The following is an 18422-nucleotide window of genomic DNA, read 5'->3' as shown; positions in this document are numbered from 1 at the left end:
TTGGTTTGAAAAATGAATTATAAGTACAAGATGTAATTTATTGCATTTATTTAATTTATTTATAATTTATGACATAAGTATTCATTTATCATCAATCAACGGCTTCTGCATCAAGTTGTGCAAATGGGTGTTCTTCTAAAATAGTCTAGAAGTTGAAACCAGTCTTAGAATTTGCTGGAATGGCCCCTTTTTTTGTCATTGTTAGAAACATTTATCTGTTTAGTGAATGCAGTTCCATAAATATTGTAATGGTGCAGAGGTCGTCATTTGGCACATTGTATTTGCACCTTGTGCATCTTTTTACGTAATTATCTAATGCCCTCTTGAATGCCTTGATTAAACCTGCTGCCATCACATTTCCAGGCACTGTATTCTAGACCTGAATCACTTGGGAGGTGAGAAAAAAAACTTACACAAAGTAATTGCTTCTTTTGCAAAACACTTGAAATCTGAGCCTTCTTATTCTTGATTTTTTTTTTTTCCCCCCTGTCTACTCTGTCCAGATGCCTTGTGATTTTGAGAATTTCTATCAAATCTCCACTTGGCCTTCTCTTGAGGAAACCATTCTCAACTTCTCTCGATTCTTTCCATAACTGAAGTTTCTTCTTTTCTGGACCACTCTTCTAGACCTTTACTTCACACTCTCCAATGTGTACTATTCTGTGTGACACTCAGACTGTGTATAATACCCCAACCGAGGCCTGACTAGTGTCTTATGAAGGGCTTGCATAGTCTTTCTCCTCTGTTATATACCATATTACTTAGTAAAGCTTAGGGTACTTATGCCTGCATTTTTTAGATATCCTTTTGAACTTGTATGCTTTCATCCTCACCAGTTTATAAATCTTCTTGGTGTAGTGTCATCAACAAATTTTGAAATTTCCTGCATGCCAAGATTTAAATCATGATTATAAATTGAGTAAAACAAGGATCCCTAGATAATTCCACTACGAAATTTTTCTACAATATAAAAATATTCCTGTCAGTCTGCCAATTTTATACCCACATTGTTGCTGTCCATCTAAAGTTCATCAAGTAACCTGTCTCTCAGGTTTGTGTGGCAATGTATCAAATGTCTTTTGAAAATCCACATATAGTGCATCAACAATATATCCTCATCAACCCTCTGTTAATCCTTCAAAGTACTGTTATTTTCCCTTAAGAAATACATACTGGCTGTTCCTAATTAATCCGCATTGACCCCGAATCGAAATCTGAACCAAGTTTTCCCTACCACCAAAGTTAAACTGGATGATTTTTTAAAATTGTTGGGCTTCTCCTTTCCACCTTTATTAAACAAGGGAGTAATGTTTGCAGTTTCTTTCTCTGGCACTATTGTCTGTGTACAGGGAAGTGTGAAAGAGTATGGCCAGTGCAATTTCCATCCTCTACTCCTTCAGTATCCTCGGATGCATCCTTGATCATCATGGCCTGGTTTAAATCTTTCTCTGCTAAAGACAAATGCTAAATATTCATTTAATATCGGTACCATACCTCCGTATCTAAACAACCCTTTATTGTTTATGTGTGTCTGGAAGACTTTGGGATTCTCTGTTATGTTAGTTGCCCTTTTTTCATAAGTTTTTCTTTGATTCTCTTAATAGCTTTTAAAACTTTCTTTTGGACGTTTTGCGGGTTGTTGAAGTACAGGCATGCTGTCAAATGCAGTGATGCATATCTAGGAATGTCTGCCATTCCAAAGTGATATCACATTTTTAAAAGTAACAAATCTTTTGGTTTTGATTAATGAAGCACCTTTCTGCTTCATTATTACAAAGATAATTATTTAGAAATCATGCCAATGAGTAGCCCGTTACAGTAATCTTTCTCCCTTTATGTTCTCCCAGTTTCCTTTGGTGGTAGAGAGTTTCTGCAATCTTGTTTGCATTTATTAATGTTCTTCCTGTGTAATGCTGGTAACCAGTGTACAAAATCCTTTTGGTAGTATTTCTACTCTTTTTATGACTTGTACTCTACTTTCCTTTAATGCTGTATAACCCCATTCAGTTTATTTTCTCCTTTATAGGTTGTTGATTTTTATTTTGTCTTGCTGCAGCGTGATTAAATCTTCCTTTATTTGAATGCAATTTCTAATATGTAAGCCAGTAATCTGGAAATTGGAACATTCAGGGAACAGGGATTTTGTTACATATGATTGTTCCAAAATATTGACTATATTCAGTACTGCCTAGAACCCAGGATTTTGATAGGTCAGTTAGAACAGTTGAAGGGTTATCAAACAGTCGGTTCAACTAAGAAAGTTTGATAAGGTTGCCAAGGTACTTGGATCAGAGAGAAGAGGCTTCATCCAGAACAGCCTTTGAATAGTTAGGAGCCCAGGGAGGTTTAGGCAGAAGTGTTGGGGTAGTTGGGGCTCATGACCTGAAGCACTCGTTTTGATAGTTCGGCGCAAACTGAGGTAGTTGGTGGTGGGGAAGGGAGGTTGTGGCGTGTGAAGGATGTTGACGAGCTGTATTTGCATTATGCAGCTGAGCACAGTTAGAGTTCCAAGAAATGCAAGGACAATACCAGCTTTGTGAACCTGGCTGTCTGTGGACAAGTGGAAATTGTGCCTGTGAGTAGATGTCAGAGTGTAGTTTCCAGAATCTAGAGGAGTACAGCCCCAATTGGGAGAATGAGCAACTGGAATGTGAGCAGCCATTAAGGCCATCTGCGATGTAGCTGCTTCTGAAGTTAGATCTTCAACTGTGAAACGCTGGATATCCTTGTAAAGTTTTAATGAGATTTGGTGACCAAGAAATGTCACTAATGTTTTGAGGGAGTAGCTGAGCAATTTATGGGATTTGTCTTGACTGTGTTTGCTGTTTGATGCCATTTCTGTTCTTTCTTTCTTCTAGTTAATTCTGGATGTTAGAGTTGCGTGTAATTATTGTGGGAGGTCTTACTCTTCTAATTTTGTATAATATTGTTTGTTAAAAATTGTGGAATTTTGTGGTTTTATTCCTAAGTATTTGGGATCCCCTGTTTTGTCAACTACTTTTTTAAAAAAACATGAATGTCTAGTTTGAGTATAACACAGATTTAATAATTTGAATGTGGAGCACATATGAAACTGCATTTTCAATTGCAAGCTGTGAAACATTCAGCTGAATCAGCCAAAGAAATGTGTAATGGATTTAAGTATTTCACTTGCCTTGCAGGACACCAGTCTCCCAGTTGGAGTCTTCATGTGGGAAATTGAAAACCAAAATGAAGAGGACCTGGAGGTTGCACTTATGTTTACTCTGAGGAATGGTATTGGAACCAAGGACGATCAGAAAGGAGGACACTGGAATGAACCATTCCACTTTAGTAAAGAAGAGGAGGACATCTCAGGAGTGTTGTTGCATCATGCTGCCCCTGTAAATAATTATACAATGGCAATTTCAGCCAGACATAAGGTGAGTGTATGTCATTACTATTCCAGAGTTTAGTATAACTTTATGGAAGTAGGGCATCAATTTTAAGAGTCATTGGAAACTAAGAGAATTTTTAAGGAAACTTATGAAAGGAATTTTTGGAGCATGAATGCATTGCCTTAAAATATGTAGGGTCGATGGAAGAAGACTGTTCCCAATAGCAGGGAAGTCCAACCCAGGGCTGCAGTCAAAGGACGTAGGGTAAACATTTAGGACTCGGATGAAGAGAAATTTCTTCACCTAAAGAGTGGTGATCCTGTGGAATTCACTGCCACAGAAAGCTGTAAAGGCCAGGATAATGATTTCAAGAAGGAGTAAGATGTAACACTTGAGGCTAAAGGGATCAAAGGGTATTGAGTGGGGTTGGAGCAAGAGCAGACTACTGAGTTGGATATTCAGCCATAATTATAATGAATGATGGAATAGGAGCTCTTTGAGCATATTCCCTACCTTTCTATGTTTGAGGCATAGACCGTACAAACAAGGAACGTGTAACATGTACTGCTGTAAGCATATTCACATGCACATTTACACTGGCTAAAGAATGTAAGCTCTGTCTTTGTCTTCAATGAATATTGACATGTATGTGCATTCTCCATGTAATTGTTTAGCAATGTTTAAATGATGTCTCCTCTTGATGATAATACTTGTAGTAAAAGATGATTTGTTTGATGTAACTAGATTATAAAACTTTTTGCCGTGGTGCTTTTTATATTCTGCAGCCATATTTCTTAAGGTTGAAAGAGGTGATAGTCTGTTTTGCAACATTGAGAGTTTATGCCTTCTCCTTAGACTCTTGACAAACATAGACACGTGTGTAAATGTATTTAGTACAAATCTAATTTGAATTCAATTTGATTTCATAAACAGCAAGGTTTAGTAATTAGTCAGCAGACTGAATTTAATCCAAATGGCATGGGACAAGAGATTTGGAAAGATCTGCTCCAAGATGGGAAATTGGATTCTCCACCAGGTATTTGTATGTTAACTACTTTTAAAAATGATTTCCTTGTCTTTATTTAAATACAGTTTCTTCTGAAAATGGGCATGCAAACTTTATCTCCGCATCATTCTAAAATTATTTTGGGTTTGAAAAGCTGTTGAATATGCTAAAAACTAAAATTACATGATATTTGCCTAAATAGACAAACACAAAAACGCTCCTTCAGATTTATATATGTATTGAATTTCTTAACCTTATATGCGACGCCTGAGTGTGCGCTGAAGGCAGAAGCAATCGTGGCTTTCAAAGGAAATTGACAAATTATCTGAACAGGAAGGAAAATTACAGGGCTGCAAGGAACATGGAATAGGCCTTTCCACCCATTCAAGCTTGCTCTGTCATTCAGTAAGATCACTGCTGATCTGATTGTAACCAAATCTGCATTCCCGCTTATGCCAGTTAAGTTTAACTTGCTTGCTTAACAAGAAACTTTCTATCTTTGCCTTAAACATAATTGAGGACTCCTGCTTTTCCCCTATCTTCAAATGACCCTTTGAGAGAAAAAAAAGACATTGATTCATCAGTTTTAAATTGTTGACCCTGATTTTTAATATAGTGACCCCAGTTCTAGATTTACCTGTAGGAAGAAACGTCCTCTCTATGTCTACCCTGTTAATGTATATTTCAATCTTTCTCTTTAAAACTCCAATGGAGACAAGCCTAACCTGTCCAACATTTGCTTATTTTAGCTATTAATTTGATAAGCCTTTTGTGAACTACTTCTAATGCATTTATGTACCATCCTTGAATATGGTGACTGATACCGTGCACAGTACTCCAGATGTCGTCTCACCAATACCCTGAATGATGATCTGACATGCCTTGCAGAGGATGCCATGGCAGGGTTGTGTGATGTTGTGGTCAATATTGTCCTGAAGGCTGGGTAGCTTGCTGCGCACGATAGTCTGTTTAAGTTATGGCACTTGTTTGAAGGCGAGGTGTGGAAGTGTAGGGGTGATCTTGGCGAGATGGTTGTCATCATTGATGACCTGTTGAAGGCTGCAAATAACGTGGCATAGTTTCTCTGCTGCAGGAAAGTACTGGACAATGAAGGGTACTGTATCAGTTGTATCCTGTGTTTGTCTTCTGAGGAGGTAATTGCCAATTCCAACGTGCCACAGTGGAGAAACTGCAATCAATTAATTGAGCATAGTATCCTGTCCTTGTGAGGGGTTCCTTCAAAATCTTTAAGTTACAGTTGTGTTCCTCATCATGTGAGCAGATCTTGTGAATGAGCAAGACATGTTCTTAGAGGATGGTTTCTTTAATATGTTTAAGATGGAAGCTAGAGAATTGCAGCATCTTGTGGTTATCCACGGGCTTGTAGTAGAGTGAGGAATTGGGGTGCCCATCCTTGATAGAGATGTGCGTGTCCAAGATTTAAAACTGATTCTGAAGAGTAGCCCGTGCTTAAGTCTGGTGGGGATGAAACTTGTTGATATCACTGTAGCTGTTTCAGTGATTGCTCACCATGAATCCAAAAGAAGAAAATGTCATTAGTATATTTGGTGTATGGCATTGATTGGAGGTTCTGCACAGCAAAGGTGTCTTGCTCGAACACTTACGTGAAAATGTTCCTATATTGGGGTGCAAATGTCATCCCCATGGCTGTTCTGTGTCTGGATGAAGAACTGGTTGTCGAAGGTGAAGATGTTGTGGTCGAGGATGAAGCAGATGAGTTGCAGGGTGGCATTTGGAAATTGGCAGCTGGTGGTATTGAGTAATGAGGCAGTTGCTGTGATACCTCTGTTGTGGGGGATGCTGGTGTCTAGTGCCTAAACATCCATTGTGACGAAGGTTTCTGTTTTGACTTGTCCATGGGAACTGAGTTTCTGTACGAAATCTGTAGTATTGCGACAGAACCTGGGGGTTACTTATACAATAGGTGTCAAGATGCCCTCGTCAAAGCCAGAGAGGTTTTCACACAGCGTCCCATTGCCTGATGTGATGGGACGTCCAGACGTGTTGGCTTTGTGATCTGTGGAAGGCAGCAGAAGTCCCCTAGGTGAGAAGTATGTGGGATGAGAGTGCATAGGATATTTTTAAGGTCTTGATCAGTCTGAGTTGATGGGAGTGTTCTTTGGTCGGATCGGTAGGTAGCTGTCTGTAGCATTCCTGGTTGTTCAGTTGTCGGTATGCTTCTTTGCAGTTGTCCATTTTATTCTGTGCGTTGATGGCTCCTCCTTTGTCTGCTGGTTAGATGACAATGTTGCAATTGGACTTGGGATCAAGGACGGCATTGCGTTGCACTTGGGTGATGTTCTGCTCTAACCTGAGAGCATGACTGATGAATCGGAAGAATTTCCAGAGCCTCATTTGCCTGATGAATTCCTCTGTATCTGCTATGAGATCAGTGGGGCCCATTTTGATAGTGGGGCAGAAATTGAGCCCTTGGCTGAGAATTTCGATTTTCGTCCTGTTGAAGGGTATGATCAGATAAGTTGGATTTCTCTGCGGTAGTATCGGTTTGAGCCATGGTACCAGGGGAGGCTCGGTTACTGTCGGTGGTAATGCCAAGTTTCCACAGTTTTAGTTCTATTGAATATAAATGGTGGTGTTCCGTTGCCAAGCAGATGAGGCAGTGTCTTGTAGCTGTTCTGCTGTATCCTGAGTGCATGCTGAGAATATGGACTTTATCTTGATTTCAAGGTTGTGGCATCTGTTGTAGAATTGGTGTGCAAGATGATTTAGGAGTATGCAGGAGTGGTGTCGGCAGAGTCTCTCAGCATAGTCTATATTGTAGGTCAGCTTGAGTCCTTTTGGGATCTTCTCTCCTTTCTTGCATCTCTGCAGAAACTTGATGACTGTGTCAATATGCGCAATCTTCTCAGAGATCCTCTCCACTTTAAGCTGGCAGTTTATGGTGTTGATGATAGCCATGGCGTCGAGGTGCTGGTGTTGGACTGGGGTCAGCCGTCATACGACACCAGATTATAGTCAACTGGTTCTGTATCTGTAAAATTGTCCAGAGGGTTAGCCCTCTGTTTTGACATCATCACCGTGATAAATGGTTATGATCTCTCTACCATAATTAGTTTTCAGTCTTGGCTTACTTATTATTTTGGTTGTGCTCTCAGTTTGTAACTCTTATATCTATCATGTTATTTGAGTCACTTATTTTGTTTCCAGCGCCACCTTATTTTTAATTGTTTTTGTAATTATCTCTGCCTCATTTAATCAGATGATAGGTCATCCCTTCACTTGTTATTCAGTTGTTGACACTTTGCTCAAACTAACACTCTTGGGCACCTGCAGAGACTCATTATTCAACACTCCACTCACACCAGTTGTATGATCTTTTGATCTCTCTGTCTATAAATTCTGTATTAGTGTGCTCTTCTGTCTCACTTTACTTGATGAAGGAGTTGTACTCCAAAAGCTTGTGATTTCAAATAAACCTGTTCGCTATAACCTTCTGACTTTTGTTTTGAATAATGTGATCTGTTTTCTAGCAGAAATGCCCTCTTTAGATGATAACATGCTACTTCATTCATCAAGCCTATCTAGTTCATATTGTCTACCTCAGTATGAGTTTTTTTTACTTTGCTAACTTTCTGCCCTTTCAAGACATTCCACTTCATTTCTGCTGTACTGTTTCAATAACGTTTTCTCCTCACACCAACAACCTCAATTAACCCTGATTTTTATTTCACATATTGGGCAGGCAGCCAAGTTTGGTATTCACACTTGCAGGTAATGTGCATCTCAAATATAATTACAGAAAATTTTGGTGATAGCAATCATTTTATCATAACGTTTAGGGTCTCTGCTAGAGAAGCCAGTAATCCAGTGTGTGGAAAGCTAACTTGAATTGCGTTAGAATGGATCAGGCCTGAATAATTTGGAATCAAAGGTTGGCAGGTAAAATGGTAACTATGCAATGGACTGCCTTCAAAAATAGAGAATTTGAGTATAGTATTCACTGAAGAGACAAAAGTATGACAGACTAATCCAGAGCTCTCTGGATGACGAGATTTAAAAGAAAAAATAAAGAAAAGACAAAATGCACTTATGCTGGGTGTCTGGCAGAAAGTACATTCAGCTTAGTTTTTCAATTGTATCTGGAAGGAGTTGGAGAAGCAAATAAGATGAACAAGAAAGGAAACTGAAAAAGAGACCACCAGCTAACGTAAAAGGGAATCCCTAAGTCGTCTACAGACGATATAAATGAGGAAATAAAAAAATAGAATACAGATAATGAGGATCAAAAGGGGATTTATGTATAGAGGTGGCGAATATAACTGAGGTCATTTTTTGTTCTGGGGATATGGGCAGAGCTGGCCTTGCCAGCATTTATCATTCATCTGTTATTGCCCTGACATGGAGAGTAATGAATTGCCCTCTTTGAACTGCTGCAGCCCTTGTGTATGAGCACCCATGGTGCTGTTCGGAGGGGAGTATTTTTGTTTTATTCATTTATGGGATGTGGGCTTTGCTGGTTGGGCCAACATTATTACTTGCCCTTAGTGACCTCCCGGCAGGGCATAATAACCTACCATCCTCGGCCCAGCATTGTGGCCTGGAGCAATCCTCCAGTCTTATGATCCTCAAGCTGAAGCCTGGCATGGTCTGGAGCAGGCTGGCAGCTAGGTGCCAGCATGGCCTGTTGTTCTGAATTTCTATTTCTGCAATGCTGGACTTTTCATTTCTATATTGTCTAAGATCTTGTGACTAAAGAAGCTGTACCTAGTTACCTAAGTGCTGATGTCTAAACTTCGCTGCACTCCGAGTATATGTGACAATAAAGGCGAATTCTAATTCTATTTCTAGTTACCCTTGAGAAGGTGGTTGTGAGCTACCACATTGAACTATTGCAGTCCATTTGATCCACATGCCATTAGGATTTTGACCCAGTGACTTTGGAGGAATTGCAATACATTTCCAAGTCAGGATTGTGAATGGCTTGGAGGCGAATTTGCAAATAGGAGGTGTACCTATGTATCTGCTGCGCTGTCCTCTATGGTAATGGTTGTGGGGCTGGCAGGTGCTCTGTTGTGAATTTCTGTAGTGTATCTTATAGATGGTAAACACTGCTACTACTGAGTTTGTTGGAGGCAGTGGACGTTTGTGAATGTAGTTCCAGTCCAGCAAGCTTCTCGAGTGTTGTTGGAGCTGTACTCATCCAGGCAAGTGGAGAGTATTCCACTATTTTCCCAGCTTGTGCCTTATAGATAGTGGGCAGGTTTTGAGGAGTCCAGAGGCGAGTTGCTGCAGTATTCCTAGCCTCTGATTTGCTCTTCTAGCCACTGTATTTACCTCGTGAGGCCAGTTCTAGTCAGTGCTAACCCTAGGATGTTGATATTGGGCGTTCAGTGCTGGATAATGCCCTTTAACATGAAGGGACTATGGTTAGATTCTTGTTGGAAATAGTCATTGTCTGGCAAAAGCGTTGCTTGCCACTTGCCATTCTAAACCTGATATTGTCCAGGTATTGCTGCATTTAACATGAACTTCTGCAATATCTGAGGATTTGCGAGTAGTGTTGAACATTGTACAGTCATCAGTGAACATGCCCACTTCTGACTTTGGGTGGACAGTTGTTGATGAAACAGCTGAAGATAGTTGGGGCGTTGTCAACTGAGCCAGATGGTGTAGAACTTCAAAAAGATGTAGACAAGTTAGTAAATGGGTAAGCAAATGATGGATGAATTTCATTGGGGAGAAATATTGAGAGGCATTTTTGCAGGCAGAATATGGGGAGACAACAAAAGATATGGTACAAATCTGGCAGAGGTGCAGGAGCAAAGGAACCAGGGTGTACGTGTGCATAGGTAATTGTAGGTGGGAGGAAAGGTTGAAGGAATTGTTTATTGAGCATAAAATATAGCTTTCCTAGCCTCCTTAAAAGGCATATTAAGTGTAAGAGCAAAGAGGAAAAAGAAAGTTGAATATAAAGCAATGGTTTGTCCTTGGTTGGAATATTTCACCTAGTTTTGGGCCTCAAAACTCAGGAAGGATATGAAGGCATTGAAAAGGGTGCACAGAAGATTCTCAGAAATTGTTCTAGGGATGAGGATCTACAGTTATGAAAATGCTAGAGAGCAGAGTTTAAGTTGGGACTGTTTTCCTTCGTGAAAGGAAGGCTAACAGGAGAATTGATAAGGTATTCAAAATTTTGAGTGGGCTGGGGAAAAATTGCACTTATGAAGTGTTTCCTGTAAGCTGTATGGCCATGCAGCTGTCAAGAGGGTCCAAGATAACAAAGTATGGAGCTGGATGAACACAGCAGGCCAAGCACCATCTTAGGAGCACAAAAACTGACATTTCGGGCCTAGACTCTTCGGCCCAAAATGTCAGCTTTCGTGTTCCTAAGATGCTGCTTGGCCTGTTGTGTTCATCCAGCTCCATACTTTGTTATTTTGGATTCTCCAGCATCTGCAGTTTCCGTTATCTCTGCCTAGAGGGTCCAGGTGTTTTGTGGTATGTGGCCATGCTTGCTTCTACTTCAGGAAGTCACAGCTGTGTAGAACCCTTGGGAAGGAAAAATTAGAGAGATGAGCTTGTGAAAGCATCACAAACAAAGGATACAGATTTAAAGAAGCAGAAGTGTTGTAATGGGAATATTGTTTGGACATCTTTGCTACATTTCTGAATATAGAAATACTTTGTGAGTAACTTTGAATCTTGAATCCAGCATGATACTGCAGAAAAAAGTAGATCAACATGCGCTGAAATTGTTTCCATATTGGAAGATAGCGATTATGGGAATGAGGTGAATAGTTTCACTATAAAGTAGCCAAATTGCTGCCACAGATTTGTTTTGTGCTGTGGTCTTCTGTCCTGCATTTACTTCGCCATGTACGCTGGCCTTTAATCTCCCCAATAAATACAAATGCTAACTATTTGAGATCTGTTTGAAATCTAATTAGCCTTAATTTTGCCTATGATCAGCAGAAAAAAAAAAGTTTTTCTGACCGGACAAGGTAAATGCTGTTTTTTTTTTCCTTTCTGTCTGAAATTTGAGCTCACCTTTTACTTCTTTATTCTGCCTCCGCTACGATTTTTCTGTCAAAGAAATTTAGGAGGCTGAATGTTGTACCCAGTGTTCGCTCTCCCTTTGCCATTCGCTTGCTTAAGGTAGCCTCTGGAACTGATCGATTTCAATTAGTGGGTAGTTGAGAGGAATCGGCATTGTCCACTGTCTCTGGACTTTCTTCTTTATCCAACAGGTAAGCCAGTTCTGTTAAAGATAATGCCTACTAACTTAGATTCACGTTTTCCTCCTTTTTCATTCTGCATTTCTGATTTGACCCTCTTATTTCTGTCTCAAAAGCAATCCAGAATTAATCTTTTCTTCTTAGCTCTCTGCCTTTATATTTCCATAAATTCTGAAATATGTTCTGCCTCAACTACAGCTACGTGACTAGGCATTCTATCCTCTGACAACCAATAAAGTTACTTCTCCTAACACGCTTTCCCATGCTCTTTATCTTGGTATGTTTTTATCTTTAGTTTGTTTTATTCTCCATTCTTCTTTGCTGCCAGCCACGCAGGATTTTGTGAATGTTAAGAGTGTAGTTTTCTCACTTGCTGGAGTAGAAAACAAATTTATGCCTCAAGTTTCCCTTTAGTTTGAGTAGCAAAGTTGTCATAATATTGCAACATGGATATTTTTGTATTGAGGCTTCTCATACTTAATTTTGTAACTGCTTAATCTTTAAGCAAAAGAAATGACTTGGAGTTGCAGCCACCTATAAAAATGTTGTCATTTTGAACAGCAATCCACAAGCCATTTATTGGTGTCCAAATAGCTGTCTTTGTGTATCCGTTGAATTTCAGCTATCCTTTTGTGCAGTTATTGGTACCTAGGGCCAGTTTGATGTCATGTGGCAGCTGTTGCAGCTTGCCATTCTTCTATGAAACTCATGAAAGCTACCTATGAGTTGAATCTGTCCAGCTAGCATAGTTTCTTTGCAAGTCTGCTTCTCAATTACTGATTTTTACATAACCATGAGAGTCACAGTGTCAATATTGACCTGCTGTGCTGTCATTAATGCACAGGTGATGACATTCAAACTGTTGTATTTATATTCTGTTAGGGATTTCAATAGGGTGGTCTTAAAAGTTATAATTTCTTGTTTGAACTCTGAGCAAATATCTGAAATTGCCCCGGGGATAAAATCTGCATCTCTGTTCTTAAGACCAAAGTGATCAACTTCAACTTTCCTAAATTATATTCCATTTGCCATCTTGTTTCCCTTTCACTGAACCCTTCTTATCTTTTTGCAGCTCCTACATATTGTACAGATTGCCTTTCCTAGTTTTGTATTGTTGGCTAACTTGGATACACTATTCTGTGTCCCTTCAGAGTCACTAATTTGGTATACAAATAGCTGAAGTTCTTTTACTGATCCTTGTGGTATTCTGCCAGACATGACTTGCTAAATATGAAACTGTCCTAATGATACCATCTCTGTGACTCTCCATTAACCCATCATCTCTGGTGCTAATATGTTCTCTTCCTTCCTCCCCTCTCCCTGTACACCGTGCCCCAAAAAATAGAGCTCCATGGTGCCCTTAGCTTATTTTTAACTTTGTTTGTGGTATCTAACTGTCTTTTGGAAATCCAGGAAAACTACATCTACTGGTTTCCCTTTATTTACCCTATGAATTACATTGTCTTAAAATGTTAAATTTATCAGACAGAATTTCTGTTTTGTAAGACTATTGACTTACTCCAATTTTACTGTACTTTCTTACATACATTGATAGGTTCCAGCGTTTTCCCAATGACTGATATAGGACTATTTGGTCTATAGCTAGCTTTCTCCCTGTCTTTCTTGAAAAGCCGCGTTGCATCTTGCCAACTTCCAGTTGAAATATTTCTGAATCCAAGGAAAAGCAAAATACTGAGCATGCTGGAAGTTTTGAAATGAAACCAAATCGCTGTAGGAACTCAGCAGGTCTGGCAACCTCTGTGGAGACAGAACTAAAGTTTTCAGTTTGAGGACAATATGACTGTTCAGAAGTCTGTTTTTATTCCTGAACCAAAGGAGTTTGGGAAATCTTAGCTAGTGTATCACTGCAGCTGGCTGTTTTGGAACCCGAGGTTCTGAATTCCAGAGGTGAAGTGAGTGTGATTGGCCTTGAATGTCAAGGACCCCTAGACATACTTGATACTAAGGAAAATAGTTTGGAGTGGGGGAGAGTGGGATCAGTCATTGCAGATCCTGGATGTCAATGTAGAAGTTCCTCAAGATAGTGTCAGGTCTCAATTATCTTCACCTGCTTCATCGATGATCCATCCTTTGCCATAAGGTCAGAAGTGGAGATGTTTGCTGATGATTGCACAGTATATAGCACTATTTGTAACAATTAATCTGGAAAAATATTCGGGTTTGGCTAGAAAAGTGGCAAGTGATATTTGCCCACCAGTACCCATTTCCAACAAGAGACAAATGTAGCCATAGCTGTTTGACATCTAATAATACCATTACCATTGCTGAATTCTCCCACGTTAACATCATTGGAGTGATTACTGACCAGAAGCTGAACTGAACTAGCCACATAAATAGTGCAGCTACAATAGCAGGTCAGAAGTTAAGAACTTTGCAGTGAGTAATTCCCCTTCACCCCACACGCAACTTCCCAAAATCTATCCACCGTTTACACGGCACAAATCGGAGTATGATAGAATGTTCTTTGCTTGCCTGGATAAGCGCAGCTCAAACCACACTCCTGAATCTTGACAACAGACAAGACAAGCATCACATCAACAAACATTTTAGTTCCTCCTCCACTGGCACTCAGCAGTAGTGTGTATCATCTATATGATATACTTCAATAATTCACTAAGGCTCTTAGACAGCATTTCCTGTGACCATCTAGTAGGACAAGGGCAGCAGATACATGAAAACACGGTCACTTAAGTTCCCCTCCAAGCTGCACTGCCTTGACTTGGAAACAAGTCACAGTTCCTTTGGTGTTGCACGATAAAAATCTTGCAAACCCCTCTTTAATTGCATTGTAGACTTTAGCAGTTCAAGGGAGCACCTGAACACCATCTTTTCCTGGCAACTAGGAATAGGCAATAAAAGTAACTCCCAAGTAGTGACACCCATGCTCTATGAATGAATTTTAAAATGTTGTAGCATGTCATGTGCTGGGGATAGACACTTGAGTTTCTCAGTACCTTTTCTTCACTGATCTGACCAAAACAGGGCATGAGGAAAATGCATATAGGAGTGTTGGAAATACAACTGGAGATTTCACTAATAAACTTCCATACGACATCTTCACAGTTTCTTGATTTTTCTCTTCAGAATTTTTTTGGGGACATGACCAAGAAGATTGAAGGCAGACGGTAGATGTTGTCTATGTGGAGGTCAGCAAGGCATTCAGCTAGATTCCACATGGTAGACTGGTTCATAAGATTAGATCATATGGGATCCAGGGGAACTAACCATTTGGATACAAAATTGGCTTGAAGGTCGGAAAGAGAGACTGGTGATAGAGGGTTGTTATTTTCAGACCGGAGGGCTGTGACCAGCAGTGTGCCACAAAGATCAGTGCTAGGTCCACTGTTTTCGGTCACTTCTATAAAAGATTTGGATGTGAATAAAGGAGGCATGGTTACTAAGTTGGCAAATGACAGCAAAGTAAATGGTGTAGTGAAGATGATCTCAGAGCGTAATGGGATCTTGATCAGACGGGCCAATGGGCTGAGGAGTGGCAGATGGAGTTTAATTTAGATAAATGTGAGGTATTGCATTTTGGTAAGGTTAATGGTAAGGCTTTGGGTTGTGTTGCCAAACAAAGAGACCTAGGGGTACAAGTTCACAGTTCCTTGAAAGTGGAGTCACATGTAGATAGAGTGGTGAAGAAGGCATTTAGCACTCTTGCTGCCATTGGTCAGAACATTGAGTATAGGAGTTGATGTGCCACTGTTGCAGCTGTACAGGACATTGAGGCCACTTTTGGAATACTGCGTACCGTTCCGGTCACCTTTTTATAGGGAGATTATTGTTAAACTTGAAAGAGTTCAGAAGAGATTTACAAGGATGTTGTCAGAACTAGAGAGTTTGACCTATAGGGAAGAGGCTCAGTGGGCTGGGGCTTTTTTACCTGGAACATCGGAGGCTGAGGGGTGACTTTGCAGAGGTTTATAAAATCATGAGGGCCATAAATAAGATGAATAACCGAAGTCTTTATCCTGGGGTGGAGGAAGTTCAGTATAGAGGGCATAGGTTTAGATTTAGAGGGATGTGGGCCAAATGCTGGTAAGTCTGACTAGGTTAGATAAGGATGTCTGGTCTGCACAGACAAGTTGGACTGAATGGGCTGTTTCTATGTTATGTGACTGTGACTGGGTCCACAGCAGCTGAAATGGGAATCAATGCCTCATCCTCAATAATCTGTGCTACAGGTGCATCTGTCTTTGACTGTGGTGGTAGGGGTAGACACCGTAGATTCTTTGTAAAGGTAAAAGTCCCATCTTCATAATGAGGACTATCTTCCACTATGTTAACAACACTACCACACTGCTCAATGAGAACATTTGAAAAGATCTAGCAGCTCGACCGAGCATCCACAAATGCTATTGCTCATCAGGAGCAGAACTGTATTCTCTCAGTTGGCAATCTCATGGGCCAGCATCTCCTCATTCTACCATTACTTATCCAGATAGGCATTCAACCCTGGCTGAATGAAGAGTACAGGAATGCATACCTTGGGAAGCACCAAAGAAAGCTGAAGATGAGAAAGTGCTGTTGTAACACAGTGGTAGTGCCTCTGTCTCTGATCCAGGAGGGCTTGGTTCAGGTTGCACCTCCTCTGGTAGTGTATAATAACATCTCTGAACGGATTGATTTAAAAAAAAATACCCACAGATGAAGTGTCAACTTGGTGAAGCTACAACACAGGACTACTTATATGCAAAACAGCATAAACAATAAATGATAGACCTGGGTTAAGAGATTCTACAACCAACACATCACATTAGATCTGAGCTGTTTAGTCCTCCTAAATCCATTAGTGAATGGTGGTGGGTACTTAAATAACTCCACTGGGGAAACAGTGGCTCCACGAATATCCTCAATGTTCAATCTTCATTGCAGAAGTTAAGGATGCCACGTTTGCAGTAATTTTTCAGCTAGAAGTGCTAAGTGGATAATCCAAATTTGCCTTCTCTTGAGGTTCCCAGCATCAAAGATGCTAGTATTCAGCTAGTTCCTTGGGGTAGTTTCTGAGGTTCAGCCATCTTCAGCTTCTTAACTGTAAGGACAGAGTGAGGATGTTTGATGATTGCAGTGTTCAGTACTAATGTGACAACTCTGATGCAGTCCATGTTCGATTGAGCTGGACAAAATCCAGGTTTGGGCTGACAAATGGCAAGTAACATTTGAGGCACACAAGCACTAGGCAATAACCATCTCCAACTAGGCACCTAACACCAAGCCTCGATGTTTAGTAGTATACCAGCACTGGATCCCCACCATCAGCATCCTAGGGGGTTACCTATTGACCAGAGACTGAACCTGACCTATGAATACTGCAGCTATAAGCTTGGCTCAAAGGCTAGGAATCTTGCAACAAACTACTCTCCTCCTGAGTTCTCATTAATTAAAATTAACTTTTAGGTACAACAAACACTCGTAAGACAGCACCTTCCAAACCCAGGACCACTATCATTTACAATGACAAGGGCAGCAGATACATGGGATCACACAGTGTAGAGCTGGTGGAACACAGCAGGCCAGGCAGCATCGTAGATTCTTCTGAAGGGTCCCGACCCAAAACGTCAGCTGTCTGACCTGCTGTGTTCCTCCAGCTCCACACTGTTTTATCTCTCACTCCAGCATAGGCAGTTCTTACTATCGTGAGATGCATGGGATTGCTGTCTTCAGCATTGCCCAATCAAAATCCTGAGACTCTGTCTCATTGCCGTCTATTTACTTCAACTAAAAATGCTATGATTCAAGAAAGCAGCTTGCCATCACCTTCTGAAGGGCAATTAGAATAGGCAATAAATGCTGGCCTAGTCAGCAAAGACCACATCCTCAGAATGAAGTAGAAATTTGGGGAGAATAGCCTGCACATCTTTGGACTGTATGAGGAAACCTGAGGAGCCAGAGGAAACCCATGTGGACACTGGGATGATGTGCAAACCCTACACAGACAATCACCCAAGGGTGGAATTGAACCCGGATCCCTGGTGCTGAGAGGCAGTGGTGCTAACTGTTGAGCCACCGTGCTGCCCCTAACTTGAGGAGCAGCATCTCGGCACAGTGCTTCCTCCCAGCCTTAATGTTAAGTTCATCTATTTTTCAACCATAAAACCCAAATAGAGATTATTTCCTTTCTCTTTGCAAGTTTGTTTTTATTTTCCTGTTTTTCTCTCATCTTTGCTTTTGAACAGAAACAGTTAATCAATCAACCACTGACACCCCTTGTAGTTCTTCTTGCATTTCTACTCCCTTTGGCCTTGCACCACAAACTGCTAGAGTTGTAGAGTGATGCATGTACCCCTCCAAATGTTTTTTAAATGTTGCTATTGTACTTGCATCAACCACTTTCTCTGGCAGCCCATTCCACACTCGCACCACTCTTGCGTGATGACATTGCCCCTCAGGTCCTCTTTAAATCTTCCCCCTCTCATCTGAAACCTATGCCCTCTAGTTTTCAATTCCCCATCCCTGGGAAAAATTCTATATGTATTCATGCTATCTATGCTTGTCATGATTTTATACACCTCAATAAAGTCACTTTTCTCATTCTCCGAATTTCCAAGGAATAAAGGTATATCCTGGCGAACCCCTCTCTGTAACTCAGGCCTACTAGTCCTAGCAACACCTTTGTAAATCTTCTTTGCACACTTGCCAGTGTAACTCTGTCTTTCCTATAACAGGGTGACCAAAAGCGCACACAATACTCCTAAGTGCGGCCTCACCAACGACTTGTGCAACTGTAACGTAACATCCCAACTCCAATAGTCAATGCCTCAACCGATGAAGGCTGGCATGCTAAGTGCCTTTCCCACCACCCTGTGCATCTGTGACACC

General features: G+C 40.6%; 1 protein-coding gene across 3 annotated transcripts in view; it reads left to right on the top strand.

The window, feature by feature from the left end:
* gba2 (glucosidase, beta (bile acid) 2) overlaps positions 1 to 18422 on the top strand; it is a 61320-nt gene that overhangs the window by 8712 nt on the left and 34186 nt on the right. For all 3 annotated transcript variants that reach the window (XM_048531269.2, XM_048531278.2, XM_059648975.1), the window contains exons 5-6: positions 3162 to 3401; positions 4290 to 4392. In XM_048531269.2, coding sequence (XP_048387226.1) covers positions 3162 to 3401; positions 4290 to 4392 — 343 coding nt within the window. The remainder of the gene's footprint in view (positions 1 to 3161; positions 3402 to 4289; positions 4393 to 18422) is intronic.

Source organism: Stegostoma tigrinum, chromosome 1 (assembly GCF_030684315.1).
Source record: "Stegostoma tigrinum isolate sSteTig4 chromosome 1, sSteTig4.hap1, whole genome shotgun sequence".
In the NCBI taxonomy this organism is placed as follows: Eukaryota; Metazoa; Chordata; class Chondrichthyes; order Orectolobiformes; family Stegostomatidae; genus Stegostoma; species Stegostoma tigrinum.
The sequence above is the reverse complement of the archived record's forward strand: the minus strand, read 5'-3'. Positions and strand labels throughout refer to the sequence as shown.